The sequence below is a fragment of the Melospiza georgiana genome, chromosome 28 (assembly GCF_028018845.1).
Source record: "Melospiza georgiana isolate bMelGeo1 chromosome 28, bMelGeo1.pri, whole genome shotgun sequence".
NCBI lineage: Eukaryota > Metazoa > Chordata > Aves > Passeriformes > Passerellidae > Melospiza > Melospiza georgiana.
Genome location: NC_080457.1, coordinates 1803534 through 1830869, shown reverse-complemented (window position 1 = coordinate 1830869; position 27336 = coordinate 1803534). Strand labels below are relative to the sequence as shown.

At 52.2% G+C, this 27336-nt stretch overlaps 1 protein-coding gene and 1 non-coding gene across 4 annotated transcripts; both read left to right on the top strand.

Annotated features, from left to right (window-relative positions):
- The first annotated feature begins 2042 nt into the window (after positions 1-2042).
- On the top strand, positions 2043-2114 carry TRNAC-GCA (transfer RNA cysteine (anticodon GCA)). Its single transcript has one exon. It is a non-coding gene; the product is annotated as a tRNA-Cys (tRNA).
- Positions 2115-2342: 228 nt separating this feature from the next.
- On the top strand, positions 2343-26347 carry PLXDC1 (plexin domain containing 1). Of its 3 annotated transcripts, XR_009115648.1 has the most exons (15): positions 2343-2476; positions 3486-3640; positions 6264-6407; positions 7409-7478; positions 8931-9053; positions 10247-10365; positions 10453-10552; positions 12523-12618; positions 13420-13501; positions 17192-17249; positions 18197-18332; positions 22117-22152; positions 22690-22844; positions 23618-23813; positions 24276-26347. XR_009115648.1 is itself a non-coding variant. In XM_058041455.1 (14 exons), the coding sequence occupies exons 1-14, from the start codon at positions 2422-2424 to the stop codon at positions 23735-23737; spliced, it is 1419 nt and encodes a 472-aa protein (XP_057897438.1). In that variant the 5' UTR covers positions 2343-2421; the 3' UTR covers positions 23738-26346. The 3 variants fall into 3 exon arrangements, 2 of the variants coding, with proteins under 2 accessions (XP_057897438.1, XP_057897437.1); XM_058041455.1 differs by having other exon boundaries at positions 3516-3640; positions 23618-26346; XM_058041454.1 differs by having other exon boundaries at positions 23618-26346.
- Positions 26348-27336: the final 989 nt, after the last annotated feature.

The window sequence follows — 27336 nt, the reverse complement described above, 5'->3', positions numbered from 1 at the left end:
GCGACATGTCGCGATAATCCCCCCCCCCCCTCAGCGCCACCACGGGGGTCCCGGACGGCGGCTGTGCCACCCCGAAATACCCGTCTGGCGGTTTGGGGGGGTCCCACGAACCCCCAAAATTCTGGAGGGGCTGGAGGTGCCGGGGGTTTTGGGGGTTTGGTATTGGGGGTTTTGGGGTTTGGGGTTTTGGGGTTTGGGATTGGGGGTTTTGGGAGTTTGGGGCGTTTTGGGGGTTTGGAGTTTGGGGGTTTTGGGGCTTTTGGGTTTTGGGGTTTGGGGGTTTTGGGGTTTGGGATTGGGGGTTTTGGGGGGTTGGGGGTTTGAGGTTTTGGGGTTTAGGGGTTTTGGGGTTTGGGGTTTTGGGGGTTTGGGGGTTTGGGGTTTTGGGGTTTGGGAGTTTGGGGGTTTAGGGTTTTGGGGTTTGGGGTTTTGGGGTTTGTGGGTTTTGGGGTTTGGGGTTTTGGGGTTTTGGGGTTTGGGGTTTGGGGGTTTTGGGGTTTGTGGGTTTGTGGGTTTGGGGTTTTGGGGTTTGGGGTTTTGGGGTTTTGGGGGTTTTGGAGTTTGGGGGTTTTGGGGTTTGGGGTTTTGGGGTTTGTGGGTTTGGAGTTTGGGGTTTGGGGGTTTTGAGGTTTGTGGGTTTGTGGGTTTGGGGTTTTGGGGTTTGGGGTTTTGGGGTTTTGGGGGTTTTGGAGTTTGGGGGTTTTGGGGTTTGAGGTTTGGGGAGTTTGGGAGTTTTGGGGGTTTGTGGGTTTTGAGAGTTTTGGGGGTTTGGGGTTTTGGGGTTTGGGATTGGGGGTTTGGGGTTTGTGGGTTTGTGGGTTTTGGGAGTTTTGGGGGTTTGGGGTTTTGGGGGTTTGGAGTTTGGGGGTTTGAGGTTTTGGGGTTTGGGATTGGGGGGTTTGGGGGTTGGGGTTTTGGGGTTTGTGGGTTTGTGGGTTTTGGGAGTTTTGGGGGTTTGGGGTTTTGGGGTTTGAGGATTTAGGGGTTTAAGGGTTTGGCGGGTTTGGGGGGTTTGGGGGGTTTTGGGGGGTTTGGAGTTTGGGGGTTTAGGGAGTTTGGGTTTTGGGGTTTTGCGGGTTTTGGGGGTTTGGGGTTTTGCGAGTTTTGGGGGTTTGGGGTTTTGGGGGGTTTGGGGTTTTTGGGGGTTTGGGTGGTTTTGGGGGTACGCGGGGGGAGCCGGGGAGGGACATGGGGGTGTGGGACAGTGGGGTGGGGGTGTCAGTGTGGGGGTGTCCCTGAGTGGGGGGGCTCAGCCCACAGCCCCCCCGGCAGCCCAAAGCGGGGTCACCCCAGCGCTGCCCGCAGTGGGGACAGTCCGGGGATCCCCAAATTTCACTTCGGCATCCCAAGTGGTCCCCGAACCCCAAAAAGCAGCCGTGAGTGGGGGTGTCCCTGGGGGATGTCCGTGGGTGTGGGCTGCTTGGATTGAGGGGTGTCTGTGGTTTGGGGGTGTGTTTTTGTGTGTGTGTGGGGGTGTCCGTAGTCAGGGGGTGTCCACGGCTGAGGGGTGTCCATGTTTGTGGGGTGTCTTGGATTGGCGGTGTCGGTGGTTGGGGGCGTCCGTGTTTGTGGGGTGTCTTGTTGTGGGGGTATCCATGGGTGTGGGGTGTCTTGGATTAAGGGGTGTCTGTGACTGGGGGTTATCTGTGGGTGAGGGATGCCCGTGTTTGTGGGGTGTTTTGGATTGGGGGTGTCCTTGGTTGGGGGTATCTTGGATTGAGAGGTGTCTTGGATTAAGGGGTGTCCGTGATTCGGGGTGTCCGTGGCTGTGGGGTGTCAGTGATTTAAGGGTGTCCGTGATTAAGGGGTGTCCTTGACTGTGGGTATCAGTGGGTGGGGGATGTCCGTATTTTGGGGGTGTTTTGGATTGGGGGTGTCCGCAGTTGGGGGTATCGGGGGTTGAAGGATATCCGTATTTTGGGGGTGTTTTGGATTGGGGGTGTCCGCAGTTGGGGGTATCGGGGGTTGAAGGATGTCCATATTTTTGGGGTGTTTTGGCTCGCTAACAGTGCAATTCCCCGCGGCGAGCCCCGTTGGGCAGCGGGGGTATAGCTCAGTGGTAGAGCATTTGACTGCAGATCAAGAGGTCCCCGGTTCAAATCCGGGTGCCCCCTTGTTTTCCTCACCCTTTCGGGGGGATCCCCACTCTTTTTCTCACCCTTTTATTTCCCCCCCAGAACACCCCAGCAGCGAGGGGACGGGGATGGACGAACATTCCCGAAGCCCCTGAAGGCACGGGGGTCCTGCTGCCGCCTCTGGCTCCTTCCCTTCCCAAACCCATCCCATCCCAGCCCTTCCCAGTTCCATCCCCACCCCCGGGCCCGCCCCCGGCCCCGCCCGGCTCCGGCTCCGGCTCCGCTCGGTGCGCGGCTCGCGGGGGTCCCGGCCCATGGCGGGGCGCTGAGCCCCCCGACCCCCACCATGCTCTGGGGGGGCTTCCTCCTGCTCTGCCTGCTCCGAGGGGCGCTGGCCGCAGGTACGGGGGGTGCACGGGGGGGCTGGGGGGGTCCCCGCAATGCCCTGGGGGTCTGTCCGGGGGTCTGTGTGTCCGTCCTCCCTCTGCTGAGCTTTGGGGGTGTCTCCGTGCCCCCACCGACCCAAAATCTCCGCAGTCAAATTGGGGTGCCCGGATCCCCCCAATCTGTGCTGGGCAGCGCTGGGATAAAGCGGGGGGGGGCTGTTCTCGCTGCTGAGGGGGGGTCCCCATGTAGGATTCTCCCCCCGACCGTGGCACGGTTGGGGCTGAGATTTTGGGGGAGTTTTTTGGGGAGGGGGGTGGTCTCTGCTTTGTGGGACACCCCACACCTCCCCGCACTGTCCCCCCTGTGCCCCCCCAGGCACAGAACCCCCCTTTGTCCCGCCCAGCCCTGCTCCCCCCACCCTGTGCCTCAGTTTCCCCTCCCGTAGACCTGGCAGCAGAACGCAGCCCCGGGAGCTCATTAAGCAGCAATTAGCAATTAACTCCCGTGGGGTGGCGGTGAGACCCCGCTCCCCCGGGCTGGGGGGGCTGTGCAGTGTCCCCGTTTGGGGACAGACGTCCCGGCTGTGTCCCCGCCGTGGGCGAGCTGCCGTCCCCACCGCCCCCGCCCGCGCCGCGCTGCCAGGAACCTCCTGATTCTCGGCAGATTTGGTCCCAAATGCCTTTTTTATCCTCCCCCCCACTCCCCAGCCGTGTTCCGGCCTCCGCGGGGCTCGGGAGATGCGTGAAGGGGGGGAGGGAGGCGATTTTGGGCTCCTCGGCACCTGCCCGGACACCTGGAGCCCGTCCCAGCTTGGGACGCTTGGGGACATCGAGGACACGGCCACACTGGTGCCACGCTGGTGTCGCGCTGGTGTCGCTTCAGTTGGGGTGGCTGCCGCTGCCATTTGTGGGTGCTGTCCCCAGCTGTCCTCCCCTGGCCGCTGTCGCTGTCACCTGTCCCTGTCCCTTCCCCGCCTCTCCCCCGCTGCTCACCGAGGTCAGACCCCTCCAACTCCCGTCCCAGCCGCGCCGCCCCCTCCCCGTGTGTCCCCAGGACGCCCCCCCGGCAGCGAGGGACGGAGGGCTCGGGACGCGGCCGAGGGGACCCGCATCAGCCAGGACCTGGGCGGCGGCAGCCTGGCCATCGACACCCTGCCCGCCAACGAGACCCGCATCGTGGTGAGTGTGCCCGTGCCCGGACCCCTGCCCGGACCCCCGCCCTGAGCTGTGCCCCGGACCCCAGAGCTGTCCCCAGTCCGGCTCCGGTTCCGTGTGGGGCTGGATCCCGGATCCCACAGGGGTTAATTACACCCCAGAGAGGATAATTAGACCCAGAATGGATAATTACAGCTCCGAGATCGCCCCGGACCCCTGCCCGGATCTGTGCCCCGAATCCCGGCCGGACCCCAGAGCTGTCCCCAGTCCGGCTCCGGTTCCGTGTGGGGCTGGACCCCGGATCCCACATCCCACAGGGGATAATTACACCCCAGAGAGGATAATTACACCCAGAGTGGGTAATTACAACACTAGGATCGCCCGGACATCCGGATTTGTGCCCCAATCCGGGCCTGGGCCCGCTCCCGATGCCCTCCTGCCCCCAGAGCTGTCCCCAGTCCGGCTCCGGTTCCGTGTGGAGTTGGATCCCGGGTCCCACATCCCACAGGGGATAATTACACCCCAGAGAGGATAATTAGACCCAGAATGGATAATTACAGCTCCGAGATCGCCCCGGACCCCTGCCCGGATCTGTGCCCCGAATCCTGCCCGCACCCCAGAGCTGTCCCCAGTCCGGCTCCGGTTCCGTGTGGGGCTGGATCCCGGATCCCACATCCCACAGGGGTTAATTACACCCCAGATAGGATAATTACACCCAGAATGGATAATTACAGCTCCGAGATCGCCCCGGACCCCTGCCCGGATCTGTGCCCCGAATCCTGCCCGGACCCCAGAGCTGTCCCCAGTCCGGATCCAGTTCTGTGTGGGGATGGATCCCGGATCCCACATCCCACAGGGGTTAATTACACCCCAGAGAAGATAATTACACCCAGAGTGGCTAATTACAACCCCAGCCCTGCCCGCTCCATCCCTGGCTGCTTCGGTGACACGCGGGGACAACGCCACTCGTTGTCCCCTGGTGTCGAGGGGGGGGGGGTCTGTTCGGTGTCACCTTGTGGGACACCTCCCCCGGCTCTCCCAGCCTAATTAACCGCCCTCAATTAGCTCCGGGTTATTTGTGGCGGCCGCGGGAGTTCCCTGCGCTCTCCATGGGGGATGGGAGGGGGTTTTTGGAGGACGGTGACATGTCCTGCTGGTTTTGGTGGCACTCAGGGGGACAAAGCAGCTTCTTTCACTCTGCTGCAGCTCATCCTTCAGGGATGGAGAGCAACCATGAAAAAATCCCAGCGTGGAAATGTTTAAAAATACCCCCAAAACCACCAGTGACGTTTTTGGGGATGCTGGGGAACCGCAGGGAGGGTGTGATGGTGCTTGAGGAGGGAAAAGCAGCAATTTCTTGGGGAATTTTTGGGATCTGCCCCTGGATTGGGGCCACGGACAAGGCCACAGGTGCATCTCACCCTGTGCAAGGCCTGGAGGGGTTTTTCCCCTGTCTCCTCCCAAAATACCCCAAGTTTGGGGGTATTTGAATAATATTAAATAATAAAATAAATAACGAAATCCCACCAAAATTGGGGTATTTTTATTATTTATTTTATTATTTATTTTATTATTTATTATTCATTTTATTGCTTATTTGATTATTTAATATTATGGAAATGTTATTATTTAATAAACAAATTTTTCCACTTTTCTCCCAAAAATATTTTTTTGCCCAAACCGATTAAAAAGACCCCAAACAATTAAACCTACTTTCTAAAAATCCCTTCAAAAATTCTCTCCCAAATTTCCCCTAAACTAAAACAAATACATTGTCCTGGATTTATCTGGGATTTATCTCGGATTTTTCCTGGGTCTATCCTGGATTTTTCCTGGGTTTATCCTGGATTTACCCTGGGTTTTTCCTGGGTTTATCCTGGATTTTTCTGGGATATTTCCCAGATTTTTTTCTGTATTTATCCTGGATTTTTCCTGGATTTATCCTGAATTTTTCCCTGGATTTATCCCATGTTTTTCCTGAATTTATCCCAGATTTTTTCTGGATTTATGCCAAGTTTTTCCTGGATTTATCCTGGGTTTTTCCCTGGCTTTGTCCCAGGATTTTCCCTCGATTTATCTCAGGTTTTTCCTGGATTTATCCCTGCTTTGCTATGCTGGATTTATCCTGAATTTATCCCAGATTTATCCATACTATCCGGGATTTTTACAGGATTTTTCCTTGATTTTTCCTGGATTTATCCCTACTTTTCCACGCTGGATTTATCCTGAATTTATCCCAGATTTATCCATACTATCTGGGATTTTTACAGGATTTTTCCCTGATTTTTCCTGGATTTATCCCTACTTTTCCACGCTGGATTTATCCTGAATTTATCCCAGATTTATCCATACTATCTGGGATTTTTACAGGATTTTTCCTTGATTTTTCCTGGATTTATCCCTACTTTTCCACGCTGGATTTATCCTGGATTTATCCCAGATTTATCCATACTATCCTGGATTTATGCCTGGATTTATCCTGGATTTTCCCTGGATTGATCCTGCGTTTATCCCATGTTTTTCCCGGATTTTTCCGGGATTTTTTTCCCCAATTTTCCCCGGATTCATCCCTGCTTTGTGTCGGGCGCCCTCCCCACCCCGCGGGTCACCCCGTGCCACCGTGTTCCCGTGTCCCCTGTCCCCACAGGAGGACAACCACAGCTACTACGTGTCGCGGTTCTACGGCCCGGGGGACGCACGGCGCCGCCAGCTCTGGGTGGACCTGGCGGCCGCCAACGGGAGCCACGTCAGGGTGCACGGGATCCTCTCCAACACCCACCGGCAGGCCTCGGTGAGCCCCGGGTGTCCTGTGTCCCCTGGGTGAGCCCCGGGTGTCCTTTGTCCCCTGGGTGAGCCCCCGGTGTCCCCTGGGTGAGCCCCGGGTGTCCTTTGTCCCCTTGGTGAGCCCCGGGTGTCCTGTGTTCCCTAGGTGAGCCCCATGGTGTCCCTGTGTCCCCTGGGTGAGCCCTGGGTGTCCTTTGTCCCCTGGGTGAGCCCTGGGTGTCCCCTTGGTGAGCCCCAGGTGTCCTGTGTCCCCTGGGTGAGCCCCGGGTGTCCCCTGGGTGAGCCCCGGGTGTCCTTTGTCCCCTCGGTGAGCCCCGGGTGTCCCCTGGGTGAGCCCCGGGTGTCCTTTGTCCCCTTGGTGAGCCCCGGGTGTCCCCTGGGTGAGCCCCATGGTGTCCCTGTGTGCCCAGGGTCATTGGGGCCCTGTGAGAGGCTTGGGAAGTTCCAGGGTTTGGGAAGTGTTTGAGGCCTCCTGCTCGTCCCAGGGATGAAGGAACTTGCGGGGTCGCTCTCTCTCCCACTCTTTTCTCTCCATGCCTCTCTCTCATCCTTCTCTCTGCCATTGCTTTCCCCATCCCTCTCCTCATCCCTTCCTCCCCATCCCTCTCCCATCCCTCTCTCCCATCCCTCTCTTCTCCCATCCCATCTCTCTCCCATCCCATCTCTCTCCCGTCCCTCTCTCTCCCATCCCTCCTCTCTCCCATCCCTCCTCTCTCCCATCCCTCCTCTCTCCCATCCCTTTCCCCATCCTTCCTCCCCATCCCTCTCTCCCATCCCATCTCTCTCCCATCCCATCTCTCTCCCATCCCTCCTCTCTCCCATCCCTCTCTCTCCCATCCCTCTCTCCCATCCCTTTCCCCATCCTTCCTCCCCATTCCTCTCTCTCCCATCCTTCTCTCTCCATCCCTCTCCCATCCCTCTCTCTCATCCTCTCTCCCCATCCCTCTCTCCCCATTCCCAGAGTTTTCCCGAGGGCTGACTGTGTCTCTCCCTCTCTCCACCCCACAGAGGATTGTCCTGTCCTTTGACTTCCCCTTCTACGGCCACCTCCTGCGGCAGGTCACCATCGCCACCGGCGGTGAGCGAGGCGGGACGCGGGATCTGTGGGGTGGGATGGACGTGATGGGATCCACGGGATGGGACAGGATCCATGGGATGGGATGGACGTGATGGGATGGGATCCATGGGATGGACAGGATGGGATCCATGGGATGGGATCCATGAGATGGGACTGGACAGGATGGGATCTGTGGGATGGGATCTATGGGATGGTCAGGATGGGATCCATGAGATGGGACAGGATGGGATCCATGGGATGGGATCCATGAGATGGGATGGGATCCATGGGATGGGATCCATGAGATGGGACAGGATGGGATCCATGGGATGGGATCCATGAGATGGTCAGGATGGGATCCATGGGATGGGACAGGACAGGATGGGATCCATGGGACAGGATGGGATCTGTGGGATGGGATCTATGGGATGGGATCCATGGGATCTATGGGATGGGATGGGATGGGATGGGATCCATGGGATGGGATCCATGAGATGGGACAGGACAGGATGGGATCCATGGGATGGGATCCATGAGATGATCAGGATGGGATCCATGGGATGGGATCCATGAGATTCATGGGATGGGATGAGGTCCATGGGATCGATGGGATCGGACAGGATGGGATTGATGGGATCCATGGGATGGGATGGGATCTATGGGATGGGATCCATGGGATCTGTGGGATGGGATGGGATGGAATGGAATGGAATGGGATCCATGGGATTCATGGGATGGGATCCATGGGATGGGATGAGGTCCATGGGATCGATGGGATGGGACAGGATGGGATCGATGGGATGGGACAGGATGGGATTGATGGGATCCATGGGACGGGATGGCATCCATAGGACGGGATGGGATCTATGGGATGGGATCCGTGGGGTGGGATGGAATTGTTGGGACGGGACAGGATGGGATCCATGGGATGGGATGGGACAGGACGGAATCCATGGGATGGGATCAATGGGATGGGACGGGATCCATGGGATGGGACCTATGGGATCCATGAGATGGGATGGAATGGATTTGGATCCATGGGATCCATGGGATGGGATGGACAGGATGGGATCCATAGCATGGGATGGGTTGCATGAGATGGGATGGAGTCCATGGGATGGACAGGGTGGGGTTGATGGGATCTGTGGGATGGGATCCATGGAATCGATGGGATGGGATGAGATGAACAGGATGGGACTGGACAGGATGGGATGCAATGCCCACAGCAGGGCCTGGACACGGCTCTGGCACTGGCTCTACCCTCACACCCCTTCCCTGAGCCCCAGTGAGCTCAGAGATCGGGGTCCAGCCCTTCCAACCCCTCCCTGCACCCCAAATCTCCTCGGGCAGTCAGCAGCTGCTGCTCCCTCTGCTCCTGCAGAGACCGGGGCGACACAGCGGGGTCAGAGGGGCAACAAAAGGGATGGGTGAGGCAGGAAGGAGGAAGGTGACCTTCATCCTCGGCCCACCCAGGTTTCATCTTCACGGGGGACGTCATCCACCGCATGCTCACGGCCACCCAGTACATCGCCCCCCTCATGGCCAACTTCAACCCCAGCTTCTCCCGAAATTCCACCGTGCAGTACCTGGACAATGGTGAGAGCAGCTCCCCTGGCTGGAGACCCTCTGTCACCTGTGACCGTGCTCACAGGGATCTGAGGATGAGGGAAGAGACGAAGGTTTGACTCTGTGTTTCAGAAGGCTTGATTTATTATTTTATTATATATATTACATTAATATATACTATGTATTATATACATTATTATTACATTAATATACATTATTATTGCATTACAACATTACAATATAATATATAATATATAATATATGATATATATAATATATAATATATAATATATAATATATAATATATAATGTATACTATATTATATATATAATATGTAATGTATAATATGTAATATGTAATATGTAATATGTAATATATTATATATTATATATTATATATTATATATTATATATTATATACTATATATTATATATATTAATGATATACATTATTATTACATTAATATATACCATACTATACTATGGTATATAGTAATATACCATATAGTATATGGTATACAATATATATATAATTATATATTATATATTATATATTATGTATTATGTATTATGTATTATGTATTATGTATTATGTATTATGTATATTAATGATATACATTATTATTACATTAATATATACCATACTATACTAAAGAATAGAAGAAAATATTTCATCTGAAAGCTAGCTAAGAATAGAATAAAAAAGAATGATAACAAAGGTTTGTGGCTTAGACTCTCTGTCTGAGCCAGCTGACTGTGATTGGCCATTAATTAGCAACAACTAACATGGGCCAATCAGAGATGCACCTGCTGCATTCCACAGCAGCAGATAATCAATGTTTGCATTTTGTTCCTGAGGCCTCCCAGCTTCTTAAGAGGAAAAATCTTAAAAAATTCATGAAAGATGTCTGCGACAGTCACCCTTGAGGCAGGAACGGATCAGAGGATCCCTCTGTGTCCCCATCCCTCTGTGTCCCCATCCCTCTGTGTCCCCATCCCTCTGTGTCCCCATCCCTCTCTGTCCTCATCCCTTCTCTGTTCCCATCCCTTCTCTGTTCCCATCCCTTCTCTGTTCCCATCCCTTCTCTGTTCCCATCCCTCTCTCCCATCCCTCTCTCCCCACCCCGTTTTGCTCCGCTCCCGGTGGCTGCTGCAGGTTGTGGGGTGGAGGTTGGACGGAGCAGGGGGAGAGGGAAGGCCTGAGCAGCTCTGCTCGCCCCCAGGGACGGTGTTTGTGGTGCAGTGGGACAAGGTTTACCTGCAGGGCAAGGAGGACATGGGCAGCTTCACCTTCCAGGCCGCCCTGCACCGCAGCGGGAGGATCGTGTTCGGCTACAAGGAGGTGAGGGGGACGGGGCAGGAGGGTTCCCGTGGGGTTGGGCATCCCTGGGGTGTGTGCCAGCCTCTGTGCCACCCTGTGTCCCTGCAGATCCCGGTGCCAGTGCTGCAGATCAGCGCCAGCCAGCACCCGGTCAAGGCCGGGCTCTCCGACGCCTTCATGGTGCTCAACCCCTCGCCCGACGTGCCTGGTGAGTGCCTGGGGGGCTGAGCCTGCAGGGAGAGGGGTGGGATCCTCGTCTGGGGGGGTTTGGGGTGGGATCCTCGTCTGGGGGTGGGATCCTCGTCTTGGGGGGTTTGGGGTGGGATCCTCATCTTGAGGGGTTTGGGGTGGGATCCTCGTCTGGGGGGTTTGGGGTGGGATCCTCATCTGGGGAGGGTTGGGGTGGGATCCTCATCTTGAGGGGTTTGGGGTGGGATCCTCATCTGGGGGTGGGATCCTCATCTGGGGGGGTTTGGGGTGGGATCCTCGTTTGGGGGGTTTGGGGTGGGAGGATGCCCTGCTTGGATTCCCAGTGAGTGTGAGGAGGGCTGTGGGGTTTGCCTGCCCCTCATGTTCCCTGGGACCCTTTTTGGGATCCCCTTTTTGGGATTCCTTTTTGGGATCCCCTATTTGGGACTTCTTTTTGGGACCCCTTTTTTGGGCTCCCTTTTTGGGACCCCTTTTTGGGACTCCTTTTTGGGACCCCTTTCTGGGATCTCCTTTTTGGGATCCCCTTTTTTGGGCTCCCCTTTTTTGGGTTCCCTTTCTGGGACCCCTTTTTGGGTTCCCCCTTTCTGGGTTCCCCCTTTTTGGGTTCCCCCTTTTGGGACCCCATTTTGGGACCTCTTTCTGGGACCCCTTTTTGGGATTCCATTTTGGGATCCCTTTTTGGGGTGCATCTCCCCATGGCCTCACGCTCTGGCTGGAGCTTTGCCCAGTCCAGGAACTTTTCCCCGATTCCCAGCTGATGAGGACGAGGAAGAGGAGGGAAATCCAGCCCTTCCTCAGTTCCAAAGGGGTGGGGCAGGAGGAGATTTTTTGGGGGGGAGCAGCTGCAGGAGCCCTGGGAGGTGCATTGAGAAGGCTGAGCTGGAACTGAGGCCAGAATTCCAGAATAAAGCAGGGATTTATTCAAAGCATCTCCTCCATGGATCCACCTTGGGCAGCACAAGAGCCCAGCCCGGGCTGCACCCAAGGTGAACCAAAATGGTCACAAAATGAACCCAAAATGGTCCCAAAATGAACCCAAAATGGTCCCAAAATGCATGACTGCTCACGAGGCCTCACTTTTATTCTGCTCTTTTTGCATGTTGGAGTTAATTGTCCCATTCCACCTTCAGCCCATGCAGTCCCATCCTTGTTTTTCTCTCTCCAGCCCACGGTGTTTGTGCTCCTGGGCTGAGATTTGGATCATTTGTCCTTGGTGCCCAGCTGGAGCAGGAATTGTTTTGTCTCCCTGCTCTGTGCACAGAGCTCACCATCCCCTAATATAAAGCCCAGACCCACACACTAAAGCAGCACAGAATCTAAAAAAAAAAAAATATAAAAATTCAAACCTGAGGCATCAGGGGGAGTGAGTCAGAGCCCAGTGATGTTTGTTTGGAGCTGTTTGGGAGCAGCTCAGGGCTGGAGCCTGGCCCAGGCTGGGCTGGGCTGAACTGGGCTGGGCAGGGTCAGCTCCCAGCCCGTTGGATGAAGATTTTTCTGACCCAGAGATAGGACAACTGAGAGGATTTCTAAAAAATTTATTCTGTTTTCACTCTCATGTCAAGTGTGGGACAATACAGATGTTATAAGTCACACCATCACAATCAGAAGGCAATTATTTCCTAATTACAACACACTACAAGTGGTTTTTTGGCTTTTTTTTCCAGTTTTCCCCTTAGTGGACAGGTGACACAAACCCCAACCCATTCTCACTCCTGGCAGCTTTGGAGAATCTGGATTTTGAGGATGGAATTGGGAATTGAGAACGGGTTTCCCACAAATCCATATCCCAGCCCAATCCTCCTGCAAAGGCACAACCCCACACCTGGGGCCACCTTTGCCTTTCAGCAGCTCCCCCAGAGCCTGGCCCAGCCCTGGGCAGGGGGATTTACGCCTGGCCCAGCCCTGGGCAGGGTGTTTAAGCCTTGCAGGGGGGTTTAAGCCCGGTTTAAATCTCAAACTCTGCTGCAGAGTCCCGGCGCCGCACGATCTACGAGTACCACCGAGTGGAGCTGGACACCAGCAGGATCAGCAGCCTGTCGGCTGTGGAGTTCACCCCGCTGCCCAGTGAGTGCCACTGCCCCCTGGGCACCCCAAATGGCACCCACAAACCCCAGCAGGCCCTGGATGCCAGCAGGGGGAGGCAGCCAAGGCAGGGCTGGGGGTGATGGTGCCCTCATCTCCCGGGGTTTGGGGTCTGTGGGGTGGTGGAGGGAGGGGGTGATGGCAGCTGGGAGCAGCTCAGCACCACCCTGGGGTGCCCAGAGAGGAGCTCACCCCCACCCTGGGGTCTCCAGCCCATCCTGGGGTCCCTGGAGAGAAGCTCAGCCTGTCCTGGAGTGAATCTCACTCCATCCTGGGGTGCCCAGCTCAGCCTGCCCTGGGGTCTCCAGCTTGTCCTTGGGTCCCCAGAGAGGACAACCCTGTCCTGGGGTCCCTGGGGTGCAGCTCAGCCCCACCCTGGGGTCTCCAGCCCATCCTAGGGTCTCTGGAGAGCTGCTCAGCCTGTCCTAGGGTCCCCATGGAGGAACTCGCCTCCACCTTGGGGTCTCCAGCCCATCCTGGGGTTCCTGGGGAGCAGCTCACTGCATCCTGGTGTCCTCAGGGAGCAGTTCACCCCATCCTGGCATCCCCAGCTCAGCCTCTCCTGGGGTCTCCAGAGACCAGCTCATCCCCACCCTGGGGTCTCCAGCCCATCCTGGGGTCTCTCAGGAGCAGCTCAGTCCCACCCTGGGGTCTCCAGCCCATCCTGGTGTCCTCAGGGAGCAGCTGGCCCTGTCCTGAGCAGTGTTTGGGACATTTGTGTTTCTCTCTGTGGCCCGGTTGCTGTCCCAGCCTCTCCCCTCTCTCCCCTCTGTGTTTTTGCAGCCTGCCTGCAGCACCAGAGCTGTGAAACGTGCCTGAGCTCGGAGCTGACCTTCAACTGCAGCTGGTGCCACGTCCTGCAGAGGTGCTGCCCCCGTCCCCTCCCCTTTTTTTGGGGGGATAATTTCCCCTTTTTTGTTGTTTTTCGGGGGCGCTGAGTGCTGTGTTCGGCCGTGACCCGATCTCCAATTCCAAGCCACTCCAAAGCTGCATTTCCTGGGCTGGTTTTTTTTTTTTAGTCCTGGAACAAGCTGGGACCTGAGGCAGGACTCACATTTTTGTCAGCGAGCTTAAAAATGAGGGGAATTTGTCCAGATTTGGGTCGGGATCAGCGGAAGGGCAGGGAGGGGAAGGACAGCAGGGAGGGGACAGCGTTGGGGACAGCCCCTGCTCATCAGCAATGGGGCCAGCAGAGGTTTGGGGTGGAATTTTCTGATTTTTTTTTTTGGATGTGGAGCCGTCCCTGCTCTCCCCCAGCTCGGGCAGGGCTGTGCAGAGCAGATTTGACGGGATGGAGCTGCAGGGCTTGATTGAGAGCTGGCGCCAGGGGAGGGGACCCAGTAACACAGATCCTGTGCCAACCCCGCTCTGCTCTCCTGCCACCCCCTCCGTGTCCCCTGAGCCGCCCCAAAGCAGCTCTGGGTCCCTGGGACACCCTGGTGGCTCTGTGGCAAGGGGACATTCTGGGGCTGGCGTGGTTTTGGTGACAGAACTCGAGGCTGGGCCTGGTTTGGGCCGAGCTTTGTTCAAACCCTTCCTCGTCCTGCTCGTTTTGGTTTGGGAAATGGGGTTTTGTCAGAGCCCGGAATGGTTTGGGTTGGGGAGAGGCCTCAAATCCCATCCAGGGCCACACCAGGGCCGCCCCAGGGCCACCCCAGTGCCACCAGTGCCACCCCAGTGCCACCCCAGTGCCACCAGTGCCACCTCCCACTGTCACAGGGCGACACTGCCAGGGATCCAGGGCCAGCCACAGCTCCTCTGGGAATCCCATGCCAGCCCTTTCCCACCCTCCTTTAACCCTTTTCCTCCCGCCTTTAACCCTTTCTCACCCTCCTTTAACCCGTTTCCACCATCTTTGACCCCTTTCCACCCTCCTTTAACCCTTTTCACGATCTTTAACCCTTTTCCACCCGCCTTTAAGCCTTTCTCGCCCTCCTCTAACCCTTTCTCATCCTCTTTAATCCATTTTCATCCTTTTTAACCCTATTTCACCCCCTTTAACCCTTTCTCACTCCTTTGATCCTTTTCCACCCTCCTCTAACCCTGTTTCTCCCTCTTTTTTACCCTTTTCCACCTCCTTTAACCCTATTTCGCCTTCTTTAACTGCTTGTCACCCTCTTTAACCCTTTCCCATCCTCTTTAACCCTATCTCACCTTCTTTAACCCCCTTTTCCCCCTTTTAAACCCTTTTCCACCCTCCTCTAACCCTTTCTCACCCTCTTTAACCCCTTTCCCTCCTCCTCCAACTCTTCTCCATCTCCTTTAACCCCTTTTCACCCTCTTTAACCCCTTGTCACCCGTTTTAACCCTTTTCCACCCTCTTTAGCCCTTTTCACACTCTTTAACCCTTTTCCACCCTCCTTAACTCTTTTCCTCCTGCCTTTAACCCTATTTCACCCCCTTTAACCCTTTCTCACCCTCTTTAACCCCTTTCCTTCCTCCTCTAACTCTTCTCCATCTCCTTTAACCCCTTTTCACCCTCTTTAACCCCTTGTCACCCGTTTTAACCCTTTCCCACCCTCCTCTAACCCTTTCTCACCCCCTTTAACCCCTTTCAGCCCCCTTTAACCCTTTTCAGCCCCCTTTAACCCTTTCTCACCCAGCTGCTGCTGTTCCCTCCTGTGCCCTGGCTGCCAGCCCTGTGTCCCTGGGGACATCTCAGCTTCCCAGTGGGTGATTCCAGCTGGCAGGAACCTTCTGGAAACGCAGCTCTGGAGCAGGAGGGGCCACTGTCACCCCTGGCTTTTCTGCAGATCCTCCCCAGTGGAGCTCCAGCCTCGGAGCCGCCATCCCAACCTCGTGATTTCCAACCCCCTAAATAATAAAAATCTGTAATTAATTTTTTTTTAACCTCTGCTGAGCCCCATGATTGTGACAGGAGCCGGAGATCTCAGAATTTTCTCTGTGGTTTCTCCACGTCCCCGGCGGGTAAATGGATTTTTTTTTTTTTTTGCAGGGGTTGTTTTTTGGGGTTTGGGCCTTTGCAAAGGTCGGAGCTCTGTTCCTGCGGGGAATTCTCAGGCTGGCGTTTGCCTGATGTCAGCTGGAGCTCCTGCAGTGTTTTTCCTGTGCAGATGTTGCTGGAAGGAGCCCAGGGGAGCCTCGTGGGTCTCACGGCCGGGCCCTGGCACCGAGTGCGGGGGGAGCGGAAACTCAAACTCAGCCGGGGCCTCTCTCCTCGTTTTCCCTCTCCTTTTTTCCCAACTTTTCCCTCTCCTTTTCTCCTCATTTCCCTCTCCTTTTCTCCCAACTTTTCCCTCTCCTTTTCTCCTCATTTCTCCATCTCCTTTTCTCCTCATTTCCCCTCTCCTTTTCTCCTGATTTTTCCCTCTCCTTTTCTCCTCATTACCCTCTCCTTCTCTCCCAATTTCTGTCTCCTTTTCTCCTCATTTCCCTCTCCTTTTCTCCTCATTTCCCCTCTCCTTTTCTCCCAACTTTTCCCTCTCCTTTTCTCCTGATTTCCCTCTCCTTTTTCCTCATTTCCCCTCTCCTTTTCTCCTGATTTTTCCCTCTCCTTTTCTCCTCATTTCCCCTCTCATTTTCTCCTCATTTCCCTCTCCTTTTCTCCTCATTTCCCCTCTCCTTTTCTCCCAACTTTTCCCTCTCTTTTTCTCCTCATTTCCCTCTCCTTCTCTCCCAATTTCTCTGTCTCCTTTTTCCTCATTTCCCATCTCCTCCTGGTTTCCCCTCTCTTTTTCTCACAATTTTCCCCTCTCTTTTCCCCCTGATTTCCCTCTCCTTTTCTCCCAATTTCCCATCTCCTTTTCCCCTGATTTCCCCTCTCCTTTTCTCCTCATTTCCCTCTTCTTTTATCCTGGTTTCCCCTCTCATTTTTCCTGATTTTTCCCTCTCAATTTCCCTGATTTCCCTCTCCTTTTCTCCTCATTTCCTATCTCCTTTTCCCCCTGATTTCCCCTCTCCTTTTATCCTATTTTTTTTCTCTTTTTCTCCTGTTTTCCCTCTCCTTTTCTCCTCATTGCCCCTCTCCCTTTTCCTGATTTTCCCTCGCTTTTTTTTTCTGTTTTCCCCTCTCCTTTTCTCTCATTTCTCTCTCCTTTTCTCTTCATTTCCCCTCTCTCCTTTTCTCCTGATTTTCCCTCTCTCTTTTCTCCTGATTTTCTTCTCCTTTTCTCCTCATTTCCCCTTTTCCTTTGGCTATCAGTTTTAGCCCCACCATGCTGTAAATGCCTTAAAGATAATAATCTAAAATTACCCCTCATGGTTCCTACTACAATACAACTTCTATTATATATATTTCATTTATATATATATAATATATATATATAAAATATTTTATTATATAATACTGTTCTCTTTTTATTGTTTCTTGAAACTATCCAGTTTTATTTGCCAGGCCACCTTTTGAAACTTGTTTCTAATTTCATTTCTCTCTCAACAATGTCTGCCCTATTCCATACAATTTCTAAATCAACATTTCTTATCTCCGAGTTTATTTATAAATGTACATTCTGTGGACCTTCTGTCGAGTTTTAAACATTTCATTCAAATCCATTTCCCACAACCTGGCCCTGGATAATCCTGATTTTCCCCACAGGTGCTCCAGTGGCTTTGACCGGTACCGGGAGGAGTGGCTGAGCTACGGCTGCGGCCAGGTGGGCACAGAGAGTCCCAAAAATCCCAAAAATCCAAATAAATCCCAATGAATCCCAGTTCCAATCCCAATAAATCCCAATGAATCCCAATGAATCCCAATAAATAGTCCCGTTATTCCCATTTTTTTCCTTTATTCCCATTTTTCCCTTTTCCCCCATTTTTCCCTTATTCCCATTATTCCATTTTCCCATTATTCCCCCTCCTCCTGGAGCGTGACTCTTACTCACTGCAGGCAGGAAGGAACGAGCCCTGTTTGTGTCCACATCTGCTTCTGCTTTGGCCTTTTCTCTTTTTTTTTTTTTTCCTTTTCTTTCTTTTTCTTTTTTTTTTTTTTTTTTTTTTTTTTTTTTTTTTGTTTCCCTTATTTTTGTTTGCTTTTCATGGCTTTTGTTTGTTCGCTTTGATTTTTGATGGGCGTTTTTTTTTTATTTGGGTTTTTAGTTTAGTTTTGTTGTGTTTTTCTCTGGTTTGGTTTGGAGCTTTTTTGGTTTTGGGGGTTTTTTTTGGGGGGGGGGGTTGTGGGTTTTTTTTTTGGTTTTTTTTTTTTTTTTTTTTGTGTGTGATTTTTTAGTGATTTTATTCTACTTTCCTACCGAAAATTCAGATTTATTTCACCAGACCCTTTGAGGTCGCTGGACCCACATGGGGTCACCCTGAGGTGCACAAAGGATTTGCCCCAGGATTTGTCCCACGATTTGTCCCAGGATTTGTCACTTGTCCTGCTGAAATATTTAACAAATTTTCCTCCCTCTGGGTCACTTCTGTGTTTGAACTTCGGTGTTTGACCCCGCAGAGCCCTCCTGGAATTCCTGCTGGGCAAAAGCAGCTCCAAATTCCCTTTTTAACCCAAATTCGCCTTTTAACCCAAATTCCCTTTTTAACCCAAATTCGCCTTTTTAACCCAAATTCTCCTTTTAACCCCAATTCTCCTGTTTTTCCCCGCCAGTCGGACGAGCAGAGCTGTGAGGATCTGGCGGAGGGCGGTCATTACTCGGCGCCCCCGGGCAGCTCCGTGTCGGTGTCACCCGGCGCTGTCACCTCCCCCACGGCCTCGCTCTTCCTCGACAGCCTCACCACCGAAGGTGGGACCTGGACAGGTGATCCTGACACTGGGGGTGGCCCTGGACAGGTGACCCTGACACTGGAGTGACCCTGGATAGGTGACCCTGAACACTGGGGTGTCCCTGGATAGGTGACCCTGGCCCTGGGCAGGTGACCTTGACACTGGGTGTGTCCCCGGATAGGTGATTCCAGCTCTGGGAGTGTTCCTGGACAGGTGACCCTGACACTGGAGGTGGCTCTGGACAGGTGACCCTGGCTCTGGGGGTGTCCTCGGACAGGTGACCTCAGCTCTGGACAGGTGATCCCAGCCCTAGGGTTGTCCCTGGACAGGTGATCCCAGCCCTGGGGTTGTCCCTGGACAGATGACACCAACCCTAGAGGTGTCCCTGGACAGGTGACCCCAGCTCTGGACAGGTGATTCCAGCTCTGGGAGTGTTCCTGGACAGGTGACCCTGACACTGGAGGTGGCCCTGGACAGGTGACCCCAGCCCTGTACAGGTGACCCCAACCCTGGGGGTGTTCCTGGACAGGTGACCCTGAACCCTGGGGTGTCCCTGGATAGGTGACCCTGGCCCTGGACAGGTGATGCCAGCCCTAGGGGTGCCCCCAGACCTGTGACCCCAACCCTGGGGGTGTCCCTGGACAGGTGACCCTGGCCCTGGGGGTGTCCTTGGACAGGTGACCCCAGCTCTGGACAGGTGATCCCAGCCCTGGGGTTGTCCCTGGACAGGTGACCCCAACCCTGGTGGTGTCCCTGGCCAGGTGATCCTGCACAGCTGAGCCCTGGGACGGGGATCCCCGAGCCCTGGACAGGTGATCCCCCATCCCTGATCCATGGCGAGGTGATCCCCCATGCCAGAACTCAGTCCCTGAAGGGAAGATCCCCCCATCCATGATCCTCTTCCTTGTGACAGGTGATCCCATCCTTGATCCTGACCCCTGGACAGGTGACTCCCTGATCCCTGGAACAAGTGATCCCCATCCCTGACCCCTGGACGGGTCCTTCACCTCCTCAAAAAGCAAATCCAAATCCAAGCAAACACCAGATGGGTTTTGGAGCAGAATTCTGGAATGGTTTGGGTGGGAAGGGACCTCAAATCCTATCCAGTCCCACGGGCAGGGACACCTCCCACCATCCCAGGTGGCTCCAAGCCCCGTCCAGCCTGGTCTGGGACACTTCCAGGGATCCCACAGCTGCTCTGGGAATTCCATCCCAGCTTGTCCCACCCAAAATCTTCCCAAAATCCCCTCCCAAGTTCATTTCTCCACCTGGATTTGTGAAGTTCTGCAGTCCCAGGAGGATCTGGGTTGGAAGGGACCTCAATGCTCACCCCATCCCCAGGGCAGGGACACGTCCCACCATCCCAGGGCACCCAAACCCCGTCCTTGGGGTGGATGAGAACAGGAGATGATGGGAAGGGCAGCCAAGAGGTGACACTTGGGGCAGTGAGACACGCTAGGAAGATTTTTGGGGGTTTTTCCAGCTTTTTTTATTCATTTGTGAAAGTCAGAGAGCAACCAAACCCTGGAGGGGGAGAATCTCCGGATCCTAAAGGGGTCAATCCCAGAGAGAGGGGTTTGGGATTTCGCTGGAGCCAGGACTCTCAGCCTGGAATTCCCGCGGTGATCGCTCAATTCTCGGCATTGCTGCTCCACACAAAGCCCCGATGTCCCCTGGAGACCCCCGGCGTCCAGAGCTCCATAATCCCATTAACGCGGGGCCGGCTCCGCCGAGCCTGGCGCAGGTAGCGCCGCAATTTGGCCGCTTAATAACGCCAAGTGCTAATTAGGATAAATAGAAAGGAGCCGTGGTAATTGTCCTGCAGAGCTGGGTGGGGGAACGAGCTCCTGCCTGGCAGGGCTGACTCTGAAAGGAGCAATTAAAGGCAAGGAGGGAGGGGAGGGTTGGAACTCGGCCATGAGATTGTTTTCCAGCCCATCGCTGGTTCTTGGAAAAAAGGAACAAGAGGCTCCGTGTGTGACACAGAGCGTGGAGTTAATTTGTGATCTTGGAAGGGAGCGAACGGCAGCTGCAGCGGGAGGAAGGTGGGGAGCAGCAGAGGAGCAGCTCCACCAGAGAGGGGAGCTGGCCCTTGGTGTCCTCTCCACCTGCACAGATCCCTGGATCTGTGTCCTGTCCAACCAGCCCAAATCCCTGGATCTGTTGTCTTCTCCAACCAGTCCAGATCCCTGGTTCTGTGTCCTCTCCATCCAGCCCAGATCCCTGGATCTGTGTCCTGTCCAACCAGCCCAGATCCCTGGATCCACATCCTGTCCAACCAGCCCAGATCTGTGAATCCATCTCCTTATTATCCCAGATCCCTGGATCTGTTGTCTTCTCCAACCAGCCCAGATCCCTGGATCTGTGTCCTGTCCAACCAGCCCAGATCCCTACATCTGTGTCCTGTCCAACCAGCCCAAATTCCTGGATCTGTGTCCTGTCCAACCAGCCCAAATCCCTGGATCTGTGTCCTGTCCAACCAGCCAGGATCCCTGGATCCACATCCTGTCCAACCAGCCCAGATCTGTGAATCCATCTCCTCATTATCCCAGATCCCTGGATTTGTTGTCTTCTCCAACCAGCCCAGATCCCTGGATCCGTGTCCTTCTCAGCCAGTCAGGTTCTGTGGATCCACATCCTCCACCAGCCCAGATCCAGATCCCTGTGTCCTTCCCAGTCAGCCCAGACTGGTGGATCTGCATCTGTCCCACCAGCCCAGATCCCTGGATCCACCTCCTCATCTTCCCAGATCCCTGGATCCATGACCTCCCCATCAGCTGAATTTTCTGGATCTGTGTCTTCTCCATCCAGGCCAGATCCCCGGATCCTCATCTTCCCCACCATCCCAGATCCCTGGATCCCTGTGCTCCCCGTTTTTGGATCCACATCCTCCCCAGCCCTTCCAGCCCCCTGGTTCTGCTCCTGGAGCTCTGGTGCACAGCCAAGCCCTGGGAATTCTGGATCAGGGTTTGGAGACCAAGCCAAGCCCAGGAATTCTGGACAGGGTTTGGAATCCAAACTCTGGGAATTCTGGATCAGGGTTTGGAATCCAAACTCTGGGAATTCTGGATTGGGATTGGGAATCCAAGCCAAGCCCCAGAAATTCTGGACAGGGTTTGGAATCCAAACTCTGGGAATTCTGGATCAGGGTTTGGAATCCAAACTCTGGGAATTCAAGATCAGGGTTTGGAATCCCAACCCTGGGAATTCTGGATTGGGATTGGGAATCCAAGCCAAGGCCCAGGAATTCTGGACAGGGTTTGGAGGCCAAGCCCTGGGAATTCCGGATTGGGATTTGGAATACAAACCCTGGGAATTCTGGATCAGGGTTTGGAATCCAAACTCTGGAAATTCTGGATTGGGATTTGGAGTCCCAGCCCTGGGAATTCTGGATCAGGATTTCACCCCGGTGAGGGCGATCATGTGGAGCCTGTTGAGGGACGAAGCCTTGTCTGGTAGATCCAGGTCCTTCCAGAATGAGCCAAGGGGTGGAAGTGGATTTTGATCATCCCGTGGGTTTATTTGGGATTTGGGAAGTTGGTTTTGATCATCCCGTGGGTTTATTTGGGATTGGGAAGCGGATTTTGATCATCCCGTGGGTTTATTTGGGATGTAAATTCCACAGGCTGAGCAGGGACACCCAGTGATGGATCAAAGCTCCACGGGGAGCACTGAACGACCCCTCGACCCCAGAAATTCGATTTCCCCAGAAATCCCATCCTGAGGGGAGGAATTGGGTGGGAAACACAAGGATATCACTGAAAACTCCTGATTTTCTGTTTTGCTGTGTTTTCTCCTTTCAGATGACACCAAACTCAACCAGTTTGCAGGAGGAGAGGGTAAAAAAGGCCTTTTTACTTAGTATACTTTTTTTTAAAAAGCTTTTTTTTTTTTTTTTGGTAATAATTTGTGATTTGGACAAGGAATAGAACAATGCTTGGATAATTTATTAATGTAATTTTGTATGTTTTTAAATTTGTAAATTTAAAAAACTTGTACATTTTTTAACTTTAAATTTTTCATTTTACAAATGTTGCGAATTTTTAATTTTAAATTTTGTAAATATTTTTACATTTTAAATTTTATACATTGTAAGAATTTTTAACTTTGCGTTTTGTAAATAATTTTACATTTTAAATTTTTGAATTTTATAATTTTTTACAACTTTAATTTTAAATGTTGTAAGTATTTTTACATTTTAAATTTTAACTTTTATACCTTTGAAGACTTTTTGATTTTAATTTTTGTAAGTATTTCTAGATTTTAAATTTTGTAAATATTTTTTAGATTTTAAATTTTAAATTTTGTAAATTAAAAAAAAAAAATTAATTTAACAGTTTTCTGAAAGCCTCCTGCCCTTTTCCATTTCCCTGCAGGGAGCAGCTTGCCCTCACAGAGCGCGGGTGCCCCAATCCCCACGGGCACCGTGGTTGGCATTGTGGTGGCCGTGCTGGTGCTGGCCGGGGCCATCCTGGCTGGGATCTACATCAGCGGCCACCCCACGTCCAGCGCCGCCCTCTTCTTCATCGAGGTGAGGCAGCAGCTCAGCCCTGCCCGGGGAATCATCCCATCCTCCTCATCCTCCCCTCTCCTGGATCGGGGTCCTCACCAGCCTGCCCCGATCCCTCAATCCGTGAGCCTGGATCTGTGTCCTTCTCATCATCTCAGAATTCTGGATCTGTGTCCTTCCCATCATCTCAGAATTCTGGATCTGTGTCCTTCCCATCATCTCAGATCCCTGGATGTGTTTCCTTCCCATCCAGTGAGATCCAGGCATTCCAAATAACCCTCTTGAAATATGAAACAACATTTAAGATTCACTTTTATCCTTCAAAATGCTCCTGCCAATGACACCCTTTGTGCCCAGGACTCTTTTCTCCCGTTATTTTTCCCCCCCGTTATTTTCCCCCCACTATTTTCCCCCCATTGTTTCCCCCCATTATTTTTCCCCCCCGTTATTTTCCCCCCACTATTTTCCCCCCATTGTTTCCCCCCATTATTTTTCCCCCCCGTTATTTTCCCCCATCATTTCCCCCCAATATTTTCCCCCATCATTTCCCCCCATAATTTTCCCCCAATATTTCCCCCCATCTTTCTCCCTCATCATTTTCCCCCATCTTTCTCCACCATTATTTTTCCCCATTTTCCCCCCATTTTCCCCCATTATTTCCCCCCATTTTCCCCCATTATTTTCCCCCATTTCCCCCCATTATTTTCCCCCATTTTTCTCCCCCATTTTCCCAGCAGGAATTGTGGCTCGGGGCCCTGTCCCAGCTGCTCACCTGCCCCTGTTTCTGTCCCCAGCGGAGGCCGCACCGCTGGCCCGCCATGAAATTCCGGAACCACGGCAACCACGGCTCGTATGCCGAGGTGGAGGCGGCCAGCCAGGAGAAGGAGGGGTTTGTGGAGGCCGAGCAGTGCTGAGCGCTTCTCCTGGGGAATCCATTCTGAGGGATCCGTCCCGAGGAATCCATTCTGAGGGATCCATCCTGAGGGATCCGTCCTGAGGGATCCTGACAAATCCTGAGGGATCCATCCCAAGGGATCCATTCTGAGAAATCCTGAGGAATACATCCTGAGGGATCCTGACAAATCTTGAGGAATCCATCCTAAGGAATCCTGACAAATCCCGAGGAATCCATCCCAAGGAGTCCATCCCAAGGAGTCCATCCTGAGGGATCCTGACAAATCCTGAGGGATCCATCCCAAGGAGTCCATCCTAAGGAATCCTGACAAATCCCAAGGAATCCATCCCAAGGAATCCGTCCCGAGGAATCCATCCCAAGGAATCCATCCCAAGGAGTCCATCCTGAGGGATCCTGACGAATCCTGAGGGATCCTGACAAATCCTGAGGGATCCATCCCAAGGAATCCTGACAAATCCCGAGGAATCCATCCCAAGGAATCCATCCCAAAGACTCCCGAAGAATCCTGAGGGATCCATCCCAAGGAATCCTCACAGATCCCGAGGAATCCATCCTGAGGAATCCATCCCAAGGAATCCCAAGGAATCTCAAGGAATCCCAAGGAATCCATCCTAAGAAATCCTGACAAATCCTGAGGGATCCATCCCAAGGAATGCCAAAGAATCCATCCCAAGGAATCCTGACAAATCCTGAGGGATCCATCCTAAGGAATCCTGACAAATCCTGAGGGATCCATCCCAAGGAATCCTGACAAATCCCGAGGAATCCATCCCAAGGAATCCATCCTGAGGAATCCCAAGGAATCCCAAAGAATCCATCCTGAGGAATCCAGAGGAATCCATCCCAAATAATCCCAAGGAATCCTGAGGGATCCATCCCAAGGAATCCATCCTGAGGAATCCATCCCAAGGAATCCTGACAAATCCTGAGGAATCCATCCCAAGGAATCCCAAGCCTTCCATGTCCCAAAGTGCTGGAATCACTTAATTAATTGCTATATTGTTAATTGTGACCTTTGGCCCTGAAGGAGACAGAGAGGGGGGAAATAAATCTGAAATTCCACCAAAATTCGTCTTCTGATGGCCAGTGGGAACAGAGAGGGATTTAGGGACAAAACTCTGGGATAAATCCTGGGCTAAATCCAGGATTCAGATCCGTCAGGAGCGCCTGGACATCGCAGGAAACCTCAAAATCACCCCCTTAACCTCATCATTTTTAGGTTTTTTTCTAATTTTGCTTCCATTTCCCCCTGTTTGGGATGAGCCACTGGTTTTGGATGGATATTGGGATCCCCTGACCCCAAGGGAGGCTTTGACTTGAGACCTCTCAGCATTTTCTACTCCTCCTGTGCCACCAAAATTCAGCATTCACCTGCAAAATAATCCCTAAACTGAGGGGAAAAAACAAAACCAGAATCCCAAATCCAGCAGGAGGTAAATTTTCATCCCCCCCACCACAAAATGCTGTTGCATTATGGATTTTTCGCCCCTCTTTATTTTTAATTTTCTCCCGCTCCTCAGCTGTTTATTCTGATGATCAAATTTTGGGTGTATTTTATCCCCTGGCTGGCTCAGCTGTCACTGCTGGTGATTAGTGCCACAGGCAGGGTCTGTCTAATTAATATTTTCCTTCTCATCTGCTGAATTTATGGAACAATTGCAGATAAATATGGATGTTTGGTGGCACTCAGACCCCAAATTTGACTTTCTTGCAGCCCCTGGGGAGTTTTTTGCTGCATTTTATGATATAAAAACACCAAAATGCTCCAGCTGAGTCATGATCATGCCCCATTTTTGGAAGTTTTATTCCCAAATCAAGAATTTCCCTAAAAATTTGTTCTTTCCCCAAAGTGGGAAGGAAAAGGGAATTCATCACCCATTTTTTTACCCCAAATCTGATCTCCTTTGTCATGGTGATGAGTTAATGTGGGGGTTTTTTTCTCTGAATTTCACTTTTTTTCCGATGGTTAAATTTTGAATTATTAATTCCAACAGTTTCAGGCCTGGTTTTTCCTGTTTTTCTGCACTTGGGAACAGCAAGATTTTGGGTTCTTCTCTTCCCCCGCAGCCCCTGGAACTGCTGGGAAACATCCAAGAGTTCTGAAATGCCACAGATTTGAAGAAAAACAGATTTTAAAGAGCAAGAATTGTACCAGACCCTGGGTGTTTGTGCTGCAGCTGGGATTTTGGGAGAAAATCTGGATTTAGGGAAGGATTCGGGTGAGGAATCCTTCAAATATAAACAAAAAAAATCGCTTCAAGGTCATTCAGAACCTGGGCATAATTTCACATCCAGGCTTCCTGTTTTAAAAATATGTTTATTCCCATTAGAAAAAGAAATAATAAATCTATTTTTTTCCCAATTTTCCCTTTTACCCTCTTTTCCTTGAGGCTGGGAGAAGCTGTGCTAACAATGCAAACAGGTAGGAGTTAATTTAATTTAATCAGGATTAAAGAATTCTCCCATCCTGGTATCTTGTTCTATTTCTCTTGAGTGGAGAAGCAGCAGATCTGCAATTAGAGATAGAAATATTCCATTTTTATATCAATATTCCAATTTTTTTACAATAAATTCCATTCATATGCACATGCATAAATCACCAATTTTAATAGAAAATGAAGAAAAATTTTAAAATCCGTCAAAAAATGATTTCCACACCTAACAAACCCCCCAAAACAGAGGGAAAATCACCTCAGCCATGCAAATAAATGCAGATTTTTAGCCTGGAAATGCAACCCCAGGTCCAAAGCAGCATCTTGAGCCATAATTAACAGCACTGACAGCAAGGAGGGAGCAGATTGCTCCAGCAGGGCCCGTGGGTGGAGGAATAAAACCTCAAATAGATGCTCTGAATCTGCATTTTCCAGGCAGAATTCAGCTCTGGGTGCGAGTGGGAGCGGGGAATTTGGGTATTAAATGGATTTATTGTGCCTCACTCAGCAGGGAGGGATGGGAATGGTTTCATTTCTAGCAAAGAACCCGGGGATTTGATGGTTTTTTGGGGGGGATATTTGAAGGGAAAATGTGTTTTTAAGGCTGGATGGAATCACCTGGAGCTGCTTTTTCCCCTCGCAAAATGCAGGAATGGGATGGGGAGAGGGCAGAATCCCAGGGTGGGATAATTACCACCACAATCCCCCCAAATATGCAAAAAAATGGATTTAAAGGAGCAGGAAACATCTGCACATTTCCCTTCAGCTGCCACCAGAGGATCCTGAAATCACCTTCCACAATTTTCCTGTTAAAAAAGATGAGGGAAAACCCAATTCTGAACATTTTTCATTTATTTTTTCTTCCATTTCCCCCTTTATTTTTCTCCCCTTTCCTCTTTTTCGCCCATTGTTTAGCAAGGAATTTTTCCCCATTTCCAGGAAAACCCAGCTAAATTTTCCTGATTCCCTCCTCGATTTCAGCCATCAAACATTGACAGGAGCTTTTGCTAAATTTTTTTAAAAAGCTGACAAAACCTCCAGCCTGTGCTGGCAGAACTCATGTAAACCCTTTTTTATTTTTTTTTTTTCCTGCAAAGAGATGACATCACTGAGGAAAAAGGATGAAAAAAAACCTTTAAAATTTGCTTTTTTTTAAGGGCTGCAA